This window comes from Amphiura filiformis, chromosome 4 (assembly GCF_039555335.1).
Source record: "Amphiura filiformis chromosome 4, Afil_fr2py, whole genome shotgun sequence".
Taxonomy (NCBI): domain Eukaryota; kingdom Metazoa; phylum Echinodermata; class Ophiuroidea; order Amphilepidida; family Amphiuridae; genus Amphiura; species Amphiura filiformis.
This window is the reverse complement of record NC_092631.1, coordinates 11,691,853-11,706,142: the sequence shown is the minus strand read 5'-3', so window position 1 is coordinate 11,706,142 and position 14,290 is coordinate 11,691,853. Positions and strand designations below refer to the sequence as shown.

Sequence of the window (14,290 nt, the reverse complement as noted above, 5' to 3'; positions counted from 1 at the left end):
CCTGGTCCTTCACTGTTACTAATCTCTTTGATATGAGCATAGAAGAGTGTTAAGAGTGCCCTGGTCCTTCACTGTTACTAATCTCTTTGATATGAGCATATAAGAGTGTTAAGAGTGCCCTGGTCCTTCACTGTTACTAATCTCTTTGATATGAGCATATAAAGAGTGTTAAGAGTGCCCTGGTCCTTCACTGTTACTAATCTCTTTGATATGAGCATATAAAGAGTGTCAAGAGTGCCCTGGTCCTTCACTGTTACTAATCTCTTTGATATGAGCATATAAAGAGTGTCAAGAGTGCCCTGGTCCTTCACTGTTACTAATCTCTTTGATATGAGCATATAAAGAGTGTCAAGAGTGCCCTGGTCCTTCACTGTTACTAATCTCTTTGATATGAGCATATAAGAGTGTTAAGAGTGCCCTGGTCCTTCACTGTTACTAATCTCTTTGATATGAGCATATAAGAGTGTCAAGAGTGCCCTGGTCCTTCACTGTTACTAATCTCTTTGATATGAGCATATAAAGAGTGCCAAGAGTGCCCTGGTCCTTCACTGTTACTAATTAATCTCTTTGATATGAGCATATAAAGAGTGTCAAGAGTGCCCTGGTCCTTCACTGTTACTAATCTCTTTGATATGAGCATATAAGAGTGTCAAGAGTGCCCTGGTCCTTCACTGTTACTAATCTCTTTGATATGAGCATATAAAGAGTGTTAAGAGTGCCCTGGTCCTTCACTGTTACTAATCTCTTTGATATGAGCATATAAAGAGTGTTAAGAGTGCCCTGGACCTTCACTGTTACTAATCTCTTTGATATGAGCATATAAAGAGTGTCAAGAGTGCCCTGGTCCTTCACTGTTACTAATCTCTTTGATATGAGCATATAAAGAGTGTCAAGAGTGCCCTGGTCCTTCACTGTTACTAATCTCTTTGATATGAGCATATAAAGAGTGTCAAGAGTGCCCTGGTCCTTCACTGTTACTAATCTCTTTGATATGAGCATATAAGAGTGTTAAGAGTGCCCTGGTCCTTCACTGTTACTAATCTCTTTGATATGAGCATATAAAGAGTGTTAAGAGTGCCCTGGTCCTTCACTGTTACTAATCTCTTTGATATGAGCATATAAAGAGTGTCAAGAGTGCCCTGGTCCTTCAGTGTTACTAACCTCTTTGATATGAGCATATAAAGAGTGCCAAGAGTGCCCTGGTCCTTCACTGTTACTAACCTCTTTGACATGAGCATATAAAGAGTGTTAAGAGTGCCTTGGTCCTTCACTGTTACTAATCTCTTTGATATGAGCATATTAAGAGTGTCAAGAGTGCCCTGGTCCTTCACTGTTACTAATCTCTTTGATATGAGCATATAAAGAGTGTCAAGAGTGCCCTGGTCCTTCACTGTTACTTATCTCTTTGATATGAGTATATAAAGAGTGTCAAGAGTGCCCTGGTCCTTCACTGTTACTAATCTCTTTGATATGAGCATATAAAGAGTGTCAAGAGTGCCCTGGTCCTTCACTGTTACTAATCCCTTTGATATGAGCATATAAGAGTGTCAAGAGTGCCCTGAACCTTCACTGTTACTAATCTCTTTGATATTCACTCGGTCGGACATCCGGGAACATTGTCCCCTTCGTCCCCTTTGCACAAGCTTGCGCATAGCAACCAACTCGAGAAAGGGGAACTGCACATGCGCTGCACATGCGTACACTGGTTTTACAAGGCTATTTCCCCTTTGTGACGTCAGCCCGACCAAGAGAATGGGCATATAAAGAGTGTCAAGAGAGCCCTGGTCCTTCACTGTTAATAATCTCTTTGATATGAGCATATAAGAGTGTCAAGAGTGCCCTGGTCCTTCACTGTTACTAATCTCTTTGATATGAGCATATAAAGAGTGTCAAGAGTGCCCTGGTCCTTCACTGTTACTAACCTCTTTGATATGAGCATATAAAGAGTGTCAAGAGTGCCCTGGTCCTTCACTGTTACTAATCTCTTGATATGAGCATATAAAGAGTGTCAAGAGTGCCCTGGTCCTTCACTGTTACTAATCTCTTTGATATGAGCATATAAAGAGTGTCAAGAGTGCCCTGGTCCTTCACTGTTACTAATCTCTTTGATATGAGCATATAAAGAGTGTCAAGAGTGCCCTGGTCCTTCACTGTTACTTATCTCTTTGATATGAGCATATAAAGAGTGTCAAGAGTGCCCTGGTCCTTCACTGTTACTAACCTCTTTGATATGGGCATATAAAGAGAGTCCAGAGGGCCCTGGTCCTTCATTGTTACTTGTCTCTTTGATATGAGCATATAAAGAGTGTCAAGAGTGCCCTGGTCCTTCACTGTTACTAATCTCTTTGATATGAGCATATAAAGAGTGTCAAGAGTGCCCTGGTCCTTCACTGTTACTAACCTCTTTGATATGAGCATATAAAGAGTGTCAAGAGTGCCCTGGTCCTTCACTGTTACTAATCTCTTTGATATGAGCATATAAAGAGAGTCCAGAGGGCCCTGGTCCTTCATTGTTACTTGTCTCTTTGATATGAGCATATAAAGAGTGTTAAGAGTGCCCTGGTCCTTCACTTTTAATGATTTTTTTGACATGAGCATCTAATGGGTGTCAAGAGTGCCATGGTCCTTCACTGTTAATTATCGTCACCCTACTACAGGAATTGCCAAGTCAAAGTACAAAATATGGTTCAAGCATGCATCAGTTACGTAATCACCCTAATTTTTTCTGATTATTCCCTTTAATTTGACTCATTATCATGTGTTCTTGTGCAAAGTTTGGTGAATTAATATTAATGTGCAAAATTGATAACTCTATAATTCACTTCGGAAGCTATCTTATGTCATACATTTTTTTACAGCTGAAGTGGATGAATGTGCTTTGGGTACTGATAACTGTGACGTAAACGCTCTTTGCACTGATACCTCAGCATCCTTCACATGTGCATGCAATACCGGATACACTGGAGATGGAGTAACATGCACAGGTCAGTCTATTTTGTGTCATAGTGTCATTCTACCCGGCTTCTATTTGTTCTCAAAATTACAAATTATAACTTAGGCAATTAGCATAGCAGGCTGATGTTATCTCTTTGATATGATGGGCATATAAGGGTGTCAATAGTGCCAAGAGTGAGCATCTAAAGAGAGTCAAGAGTGCCCTGGTCTTTCATTGTTACTTACGACCTGCTTGCATTCTTCTGTGGAGCATCCATTTGCATATTCATTTCTGACAAATAAATGACATCTCACAGTTATGACCTTTTTGCACTTAAGATGATGTAATACCTGACCTTGTTAGACACTTACCCGAGGGCTCTTACAGATGCCTGTAATACCTGACCTTGTTAGACACTTACCCGAGGGCTCTTACAGATGCCTGTAATACCTGACCTTGTTAGACACTTACCCGAGGGCTCTTACAGATGCCTGTAATACCTGACCTTGTTAGACACTTACCCGAGGGCTCTTACAGATGCCTGTAATACCTGACCTTGTTAGACACTTACCCGAGGGCTCTTACAGATGCCTGTAATACCTGACCTTGTTAGACACTTACCCGAGGGCTCTTACAGATGCCTGTAATACCTGACCTTGTTAGACACTTACCCGAGGGCTCTTACAGATGCCTGTAATACCTGACCTTGTTAGACACTTACCCGAGGGCTCTTAAAGATGCCTGTAATACCTGACCTTGTTAGACACTTACCCGAGGGCTCTTACAGATGCCTGTAATACCTGACCTTGTTAGACACTTACCCGAGGGCTCTTACAGATGCCTGTAATACCTGACCTTGTTAGACACTTACCCGAGGGCTCTTACAGATGCCTGTAATACCTGACCTTGTTAGACACTTACCCGAGGGCTCTTACAGATGCCTGTAATACCTGACCTTGTTAGACACTTACCCGAGGGCTCTTACAGATGCCTGTAATACCTGACCTTGTTAGACACTTACCCGAGGGCTCTTACAGATGCCTGTAATACCTGACCTTGTTAGACACTTACCCGAGGGCTCTTACAGATGCCTGTAATACCTGACCTTGTTAGACACTTACTCGAGGGCTCTTACAGATGCCTGTAATACCTGACCTTGTTAGACACTTACCCGAGGGCTCTTACAGATGCCTGTTTTGGACGGAGCTAGTCTTTGTCCTGCTTTTCTTCTTCCTAAATTATCTATCAAAAACATTACAAGAGAAGACCACAATGATAATGCTATCAAAATAGTTTTTATAGCAAAACAGTATAAAAATAGATTTTTTGAATTACAGAGCGGTTAGATTTTGTGAATCCTTCATGCTCTGCATGCTAGCTAAATCAGTCCCCCCCCCCAAATAAATCCTGATTACGGGACTGCCAATCACCAATGGAAACACAACATTTGTCACAACAAAAAAGATAAGCCCAGAACTTCACACTCTATACTGGTGTTACTTGCGTCTTGCAAATGATCACATTTCTTCATTCAACGAAGGTAAGTTAACCTTGATTAATTAATTACGCATGCGTATACATTACGCTGAACGAAGACATTGCACTGTGCACATTTCATGAAAATTAATGAAGCTATTAATGCCTGGCTATTATTAAAGCCGGCGAAGGTCACTTGTCACATGATCACTTTCCTTTGTTGAAGGAAGCGAGCGTACACATTACAAAATTAGGTTCGTCGAACGAAGTATTCCTTCGTTGAAACAACCTTTTTAGCTTCGTTGAATGAAGCAATTTTAATTTTCGAAGGAAGAAAAGCGTGTACACATTAGGAAAAAATGATTTTCAATCTTCGTTGGAGGTTCGTTGAAAGAAGACAATTTTGTAATGTGAAGAGGGTGTTACTTACCTGGTCCTGGTGATTTAGACCCTACAGATGGCAAATTACTTGGAGCCAGAACACCTTCCATAAACTGACGATTCCTCTGAAATACAAACAAACAAAGAAAAGATTGTCAAGAATGTCAAGAAGATCTAGCAATTTCAAATATAACATTACGGTAATAATGCTCTGATGTTATAATTTAATCATGATTATCACCAACACAGTCTAGTCAGTATAAAGAGTCTATGCGCAATATATATTTTATGATCTGTGCCCAGTTGCTTATCAGACAGACTCATCCAATAAAGTTATTTCCAGCGTAGACTCTAAAGAGTCTATGTGTTCAGACAAATTCTGTGTTTAAACTGAGTTATGAACAAGGATTAGAATCAATTTGTTCATGTAGTCCGGGCCAGGCTCCCTAGGATTGGCTCAAACTGAATTTGATTCCCAATTTGTATAGCAAAGTTGTGCAACAAAAATGGATATATGTGTACATCCATATCAAAATGATGCACTTGTCGGCTGCTACATGTGTCTCATTTCACATAATAGCTAGGAATAAATACCAGACTCATATCAAGTGTAGGTCACTTTAAATCATCCCCAAGTCAAATTGTATAAGGAATGTTATCTGTATTCCTAAACCATGTGACTTGGGATGATTTGAAGTGACCTCCACTTCTAAGATGAGTCTGGTTTTTATTCCTAACTATTATGTGAAATGAGACACATGTAGCAGCCGACAAGTGCATCGTTTTGATATGGATGTACACATATTTCTGTCATTGATTGGTTATTGAGTACATGTAGCCTCATCAGGGTGGCCTCATCAGCATTAGCGATTATGGATTATTGATAAATCCGATTATGGACCAATCAATCAATCAATCAATCCATTATCGACTGATTGATGCCAAAGTCGGTTGGGACAAACAAAATAAGAGTGTATTCAATCACACCACTCCACGCCATACATAAATTCTGCCAGTCACATTTCCCCAATATGAATTTTTTTTAAAGTAAAATTTTAATTTCAATTTTACTTCATTAAAGTTTGGCGGAGGCAGGATTCGAACTCACGGCGCACTACTTTGGACACACTATGAACCCAGCGCCTTAGACCACTCGGCCATTTGTCTTGTTGGAATCCATTTGAAACTTATTTGAAGATATAATCGCAACTTCAACAAAGGCAGAAAACGTACCATATTTTGGAATTTTATTTGGCTAAAAACATTAATGTGTATTATTAGCGCTCCATTGTTGTTAACTGCGTGTTATAATACAAAAAAAAATCCAACAATAAACATGATAAATGGGCGTCTATATGGACAATACATTATATCGATTTTGACACGTGCTCGTGTCTCAGTACATTTCCATGGTCAGTAAAATATAGAGGAACCTACCATTTTTCTCGTATACACGTTCGATGTTTTGATCAAGTATGTGAATAATCAACATTCGACCCCAAATGTTTTTCAGGAAATAAAAGATTAGATTACCATAAAAACGAAACAGTAATCTTTGGTTGGGTCTAATGTAGAATTTTCAACGTTTTTTCTATCCTTATTCTTGCTTCAAAAATATTTTGGCGTATATAAAATTGAAATAAAATTCTCTGCCTCTTAAACGACATCAAATGTGCCACAATTGGGTATCACGAATCGTTATATATGATGTGCAGTTAATATTCATATTTTCTTTTATACAGAGGATGCTTCAGTTTTGACAGGAAAAATATTTTCTTGAAAACCCTCTCACTCGGTTATTTTAAAAAGGTAACCACACTTCCCTAGAATGTGCAATAAATTAGCATTAAAATTTTTCTTATTCTAACAGCAAGCATTTCTAAAATGCAGTATGGCGAAATGTGGTGTAGTATTCAATAAACCCAAGCGGAACGAGAGTTGCTAAGCAACCGCTATCCGAACCATAAACACATGCATGATCAGACAACGAGTGTTCAATTTACCCATAGCTTCCCACGTTGTACACACATCAGTCAAATTTGGCGGTGTTGGTTTGTTTGCCCTCCAAGTTATAGCATCGTTCACTTTGTGTTGAACATTGTATGTGGGCCTCACTGTAATAACATAAAGATCTCTGTGACATCATTTCAAGAGGTCACTTTCCCGATTAAGCTAAACAGCCTATAGGCGTGTTTCTAAAGGGATTAATTTTGCTCAATATAAACTGACCTTCCCCGCTATTTACTGGTAGACAGTGGCGAGTTTTTACCGGTAACGTGGTTTCCGATTGAATGCGCATACAGGGAAGAAAATCGGAGTTGAGTCGCGAAATTGACCTCTGCATCATCAATGAGCTATCTTGTTTTGTATTATACCATTCTATTCACAAAAATTCTTAGCCCTAATCACATACAAATATTTGACTCACTTACTAATAAATTAAATGGTAGAAATATTCATAATGCATTATCCCTGCATTATATATATTATTGATGCTAAATATTTAACATGAGTTATGATTTACTAGCGGGATACCTGCGCGAGAGTAAAAGCCATGAAATAAAACAACAACAACAACAACAGCGGATGAATCCAGCTGTGCATGCGAAATAAATAGAAATCAACTCGGATCCGCGGCGGTGTGCTTCAGAAGATTAGAAAGATTTCATGAATGATTCATATGTTGTTGATGTTAAATTACTATTCACTAAAAAGAATATTAACTGAAATTAAACGGTGAAAGATTAAATTCCAAGACCTATTTTTTTGCGCGCAACAATACTGATGAGTACTCACGTCGATATCGCTGAGGGGGATTCCCCAATGGCGTGTGATGTAGGCCCTACGAGAACGAATGGAAACGCTAATAAAAAAAACATTATTCTTCAGTCTTCTTTTCTCGTGTTTGCTACCTCATTTTTAGCCAAACAATTAAGAAAATACTACAATATTAAAATCCACAATGCTTTGCGATTGACCCGGGGATTGACCTCAGTGCACGACCTTTCGCCGGCAAACTTTTGAGGTGTGTCAATCTACGCTGTTCATCGAGTGTTTACCGGTAAACAACGTGCAATGGAAACTGACCGTTATCCGTCTTTCGCCGCTATTTGACGGCGAACATGTTTTACCGGTAAAATGCAGGGGCCTCAATAGAAACACGCTATATGTGGAGGAATTTTATGCACAAGCAATAACATCAATGACGTAGAAATGAATCCCCTCTATAGGTTGGGACAAACAAAATACACCTGATGAATTAAAACTAAAAGCTAGAGTGGGCTCAAACAAGATCAAAACGCTCATCAGAACCGAGTATATAGAACCAAAATTCTATCGAGATCGCCCAGTAATGCAAGTCATCATGAGAATTACAACTTTTCAGTTCAGGGAAGAAATAGTCAGATGTCTCATAACAGTGGTTAATGGGTTACACTATACCTAGTTACCATATACCATAGTGTATATGTAAAGGATAAATAATTTGTAGACAGAAATTTGATGAAACACACATACTTTAACTGAATCTCTAAAGATGCACTCCCGTGAAATATATAACATAAAATAAAACAACTGTTTCCCGTCTTCGTTTGTTTTATTTTATGTAAAGGATAAATTATGCATATGAGATTTTGGCAATCCCAGGTAAGCATGACAAGAGTCCCTGCATAACAAAAAAAAGTGCTAACATAAATTACTTTCCCACAGTAATTACACAAAATTAAATATGCATCATTAAAAAGAAAACTACTGATCCATCTTTCAGGTACTCCTAAATTTTGACAAAAAAATGAAACCTATTCAGTGTACTGCCTAGGCGAAATGTCAACCGTGCTAGCATGGTCAACCATGGTCAAAACATGGTTGACCATGGTTAACTATGGTCAGCGATGATCAGCCATGGTGGCTTGACCATGGTCAACCATGGTTGCCATGGTCACCATGGTATACCATGGTCGACCATGCTTTAGCATGGCCGAGCATGGTCAGCCATGGTCTTCACCTCACTTGACCATGGTTGACCATGGTCACTTTTAAGTATACCATGGTCAACCATGCTTTATCATGGGTGAGCATGGTCAGCCATGTTCATCACCTCACTTGACCATGGTTGACCATGGTCACTTCAAGTATACCATGGTCAATCATGCTTTAGCATGGGTGAGCATGGTCAGCCATGGTCATCACCTCACCTGACCATGGTCACTTCAAGTATACCATGGTCAACCATGCTTTAGCATGTGTGAGCATGGTCAGCCATGGTCATCACCTCTCCTGACCATGGTTGACCATGGTTACTTCAAGTATACCATGGTCAACCATGCTTTAGCATGGCTGAGCATGGTCAGCCATGGTCATCACCTCACCTGACCATGGTTGACCATGGTCACTTTTCAGTATACCATGGTCGACCATGCTTTAGCATGGCTGAGCATTGTCAGCCATGGTCATCACCTCACCTGACCATGGTTGACTCTGGGTAGTGAATGAGAAAAAGCGCCCTCTGTTGTTATTAATCGTATTTAATGCGTATTTACAACGTTGTGAATAAATATTTGACACCATAGAATACAAGGCGGTTCTCGAACCACGAGTCTCGCCTGCTTTTGTGACCGCCTGCTTTTGCGATAACTGTTGGTAGAGAGGTAAATGAATTTGGCGGTTATCGGCTGGGCACGATTATCAGGCCGATGGTAACTGTACCCACCAAGTTTCATGCCCATGCAACAGTTTTTACTAATATGACCTCAGATGACCCCTGGTGGCCCTGAAATGACCTTCTAAAATGTTGGCTCTAAATGTTGACTGTACCCCTCGTGCTAAGTTTCATGCCCATACGACAGTTTTACTAATTTGACCTCAGATGACCCTGGTGGCCTCGAAATGACCTTCCAAAAATTTGGCTTTAAATGTTGACTGTACCCATCAAGTTTCATGCCCATACGAGTTTTTACTAATTTGTCCTCAGATGACCCCTGGTGACTCCGAAATTACCTTCCAAATATTTGGCTTTAAATGTTGACTAAGGCTGGCATTTTCGGTCGGGTAAACGGGTACCCGCCCGAGATTACATTATAATTATAATTCAATACATTTTGAAATCATTAATAGACTATGACATGAATACAAATTATCAATTTTCATATAAAAATAACAAAATATCTTGAATTTTTTTTTTTTTTTTTTTTTTTTTAGGTCAACCATGAATGATCCTGGCATTTAGGTCTAGGTCCAGAGACACTACAAAACCGAAAAATAAAAAAACTTGGAAAAAAAAAATTTTTTTTTTTTTTTTTTTTTTTCAGGTACCGGTTACCCGCCCGAAAATTGCGGCGGGTACCCGGGTACAAAATTACCCGAAAATGCCAGGCCTAATGTTGACTGTACCCACCAAGTTCCATGTCCATCCAACAGTTTTTACTAATTTGACCTCAGATGACCCCGAAATGACCTTCCAAAAATTTGGCTTGAAATGTTGACTGTACCCACCAAGTTTCATGTCCATATGACAGTTTTTACTAATTTGACCTCAGATGACCCCTGGTGACCCCAAAATGACCTTCCAAAAATTTGGCTTCAAATGTTGACTGTACCCACCAAGTTTCATGTCCATACGACATTTTTTACTAATTTGACCTCAGATGACCCCTGGTGACCCCAAAATGACCTGCCAAAAATTTGGCTTTAAATGATGACTGTACCCACCAAGTTTCATGCCCATACAAGTTTTTAATAACTTGACCTCAGATGACCCGAGTGACCTCGGATGACCCCGTAATGACCTTCCAAAAATTTGGCAAAACCAAAGAACTATTTCATCAAAGTAATAAATCAAAACAGAAAGATGCTTCCTTTACGAGTTATCACTCATTGAAAGTGCTACTTTGCTATACTTTACATGGATAGCGACTATCTTAAAGTCGTCATATTTCCTTAATTACATGACCGATCAAGCTGTTATTGGGATATGTGATGCACAGTTGAAAATTAATTATTAAAAGATTTGGTGACCTCAGTTGACCTTTGACCTTGTATGTGACCTTTGACCTCACGAAATTGGAAAAAGTATGATGCGCTGAAAAATCAAATTTGGCAATACCAAAGAACTATTTCATCAAATAAATCAAAACAGAAAGATGCTTCCTTTACGAGTTATCACTCATTGAAAGTGCTACTTTGCTATACTTTACAAAGAAAGCGACTATCTTAAAGTCGTCATATTTCCTTAATTACATGACCGATCAAGCTGTTATTGGGATATGTGATGCACAGTTGAAAATTAATTATTAAAAGATTTGGTGACCTCAGTTGACCTTGTATGTGACCTTTGACCTCATGAAAATCTAATCAGGTCGAGTACCTCTGGCCACGCAACTCCCCACCAAGTTACGTCACTGTACCCCATACGGATCTCCAGATAATCTGTTCACAAGGTATTTTGCTTATCACGCATATATTATGCAAATTAGGTACTTAATTACCATATTTTACGCTCAAAATCTAATCAGGTCGAGAACCTCTGGCCCCGCTTCTCCTCACCAAGTTACGTCACTGTACCCCATACGGATCTCCAGATAAGCTGTTCACAAGGGTTTTTTGCTTGATACGCATCAAATACGTATAAATTATGCAAATTAGGTACTTAATTAGCATATTTTGCGCTGAAAATCTAATCAGGTCGAGAACATCTGGCCACGCTACTCCCCACCAAGTTACGTCACTGTACCCCATACGGATTTCCAGATAATCTGTTCACAAGGTATTTTGCTTATTACGCATAAATTATGCAAATTAGGTACTTAATTACCATATTTTGCGCTCAAAATCTAATCAGGTCGACACCCTCTGGTCATGCTACCCCCTATAAAGTTTCATCATCATAGCACTTACGGTTCTCAAGATAACGCGTTCACAAGCTTTTTCCGAACACACACACGCACACACGCACCCCCACACACGGACACACACACACCATAGTGATTACTAAGTCTCTCCCTGAACATTCAGGCGAGACAATAAAAACTAGTAATTTGATAAGTTAAAATAAGATTTTTAACGGAATAAATCTAAATAATATGATTATGCAGTTTATTCCGTTAAATATTTACCCCATAATTTCCCTCATTCTTCAGGCCCTGCCCTCTATCGGGTGCTAATTTAAAGTTTAAGCTTGATTGCTATTGTTTCTTTCTATTGTTTCTTCCTTGATTGCTATTGTTTCTTAACCATGGTCAAACATGCAAATTTTTGACCATGGTTGACCATGGTCACTTTAGATAGACCATGGTTGACCATGGTCTCTGGCCGTGGTGCCATTTTTCAAAAACATGGTTGACCATGGTTGACCATGGTCAAAAACATGGTTGACCATGGTCAAAAACATGGTTGACCATGGTCAAAAACATGGTTGACCATGGTCAAAACCCTGGTTGTTGAACTATGGTTGACAATGGTTCAACCATGGTCAAACATGCTAAGTTTTAACCATGGTTGACCATGGTCACTTTAGATAGACCATGGTTCAACCATGGTTGACCATGGTCTCTGGCCGTGGTGCCATTTTTCAAAAGCATGGTTGACCATGGTCAAAACCCTGGTTGTTGAACTATGGTTGACAATGGTTCAACCATGGTCAAACATGCTAAGTTTTAACCATGGTTGACCATGGTCACTTTAGATAGACCATGGTCAAAAGGTTAACCATGGTTGACCATGGTCTCTGGCCGTGGTGCCATTTTTCAAAAGCATGGTTGACCATGGTCAAAACCCATGGTTGAACCATGGTTGACCATGGTTAACCATAGTTCAACCATGCCTTTTTCGCATAGGTGTGAATGGCTCTTATACATGTACAAGCTGACCCTATGCATTGATATTGGTCATTAGGGGAACACTGCTTCTATTTTACTGACACACATAATGCCATAAAATATGGAGTGTTGAGATATAGTATCATACAATATTCACAAGTTTATACTGACATGTCATCTTGGGGAAGGATCAATTGGACTCTGTGTTATTCACATAAGGGTCAATTCTAGATTTTATGACAGCAGGAAGTATTGAAGTTGCCTTCTAATTAAAAACTGGCAAATACACACACACACACATAAACAAATGCAACTACCCCTGATGCACAAAATGTCATTCACAATGCCAACATACCATGCTATGCTTATTATATTGCACACCTTTGAAATAACAGGCCTCTCCCTGTTGTTATCTCCAGCAAACCTTGCAAACACACACACAAAACTTTCCTCAACACCCAGTGGCGGCACCAGGCAAAAATATTTGGGGGCATTGGGGGGCAAAGTGACTTACAGGGGGAATCTACAAATTTTGCCCAAAATTGCCACAAAAAGGAGAAATTTGTAATTTTAGGGGTTTGACTTGAAAGGGGAGGGGGCCAAACTGCCCCCCCAGAAGACAAATATTTCAGGGGAAAATGCCCCCTTGTCCCGCCACTGCTAAACACCCCAACACATGACACACGCCCACATTTTGTGTTATAATCGAGGACACACTAATAACAACTGGGAACACATATTTTGTCTGCATGACAGGGTCATTTTGGACACACACTTCATATTTTTACTATCCAAATGGATGTCCCGGTTGTTTTATTGCATTTTTGAGCGTTTCTATGGGTAAGGTGTATGCAGAAATAGTCTCTACCACAGGGGATGTCCCCAGTTGACAGATGTCTGTGACTGTCTGTTATAGATTGGATATGGTCCACGATTGGCAGTGTTTACAAGCCCACCACCTGCCATTCACAGTGTAAATGTAGCATATTGGACACATTTTGCATCCAATTTTAGCGCACCAAAGGATTCTAATTCCTGTGATTTCGCCAAATTTAACGTATTGTAAATCGACCGATCGTATGCATGAACTCGATTTTGCTGTCAAAATATTGAACCGGGAGATTTTGATTTGTTTCACGTAGAGAGATGTTCACTGAGAATTTCATGATTCTACGCTTGAAAATCAACGTTGTGATGTACTAAATGCATGTTTCAGCTGCTAGGAAATGAAGAAATTAATGTGGTTTGGTGAAATATCCGTACGAAAATTGTACCTGATAATAGCGCCAAAATGGTCCACAAATGGCTTCAATTGGGCCCTCATTTTCCAAACCTTTCAGACACTCTCCACTTTTCTAAAGGATCGATGTCCCTGCAAAGTGCCACATGGGACGGATTTGCCAGTAATTTGTCGGACGTTGAACGATCGCACATAAGACGCCTGCAGGGTTATTACCGGCCAAAATACATATAGAGAAACGAACGGAAATCGGACCCCAAATCCCACCGAATCTTCTGCCGGACTGGTGGTTTTGCCACCAGATAAAATATTTTTGTATACGGTGATGTACGTTGACCCAGTCTGTCGACAGAGCCAAAGGTTATTCAAATAAGTTTTTTCTTAATATCTCGAAAACATATCGCAAAAGTAGCAACAGATGTTGATCTCCGCTGGTCAGATGAATGG

The 14,290-nt window shown here is 39.7% G+C and overlaps 1 protein-coding gene across 2 annotated transcripts in view; it reads right to left on the bottom strand.

Moving 5' to 3' along the window:
• The window catches only part of LOC140150544 (rap guanine nucleotide exchange factor 4-like), a 234,827-nt gene that overhangs the window by 105,696 nt on the left and 114,841 nt on the right, over positions 1 to 14,290 (bottom strand). For both annotated transcript variants that reach the window (XM_072172576.1, XM_072172577.1), the window contains exons 5-6: positions 4,842 to 4,917; positions 4,107 to 4,177 (exon numbers count right to left, since the gene is read on the bottom strand). In XM_072172576.1, the coding sequence (XP_072028677.1) occupies positions 4,107 to 4,177; positions 4,842 to 4,917 (147 nt within the window). The remainder of the gene's footprint in view (positions 1 to 4,106; positions 4,178 to 4,841; positions 4,918 to 14,290) is intronic.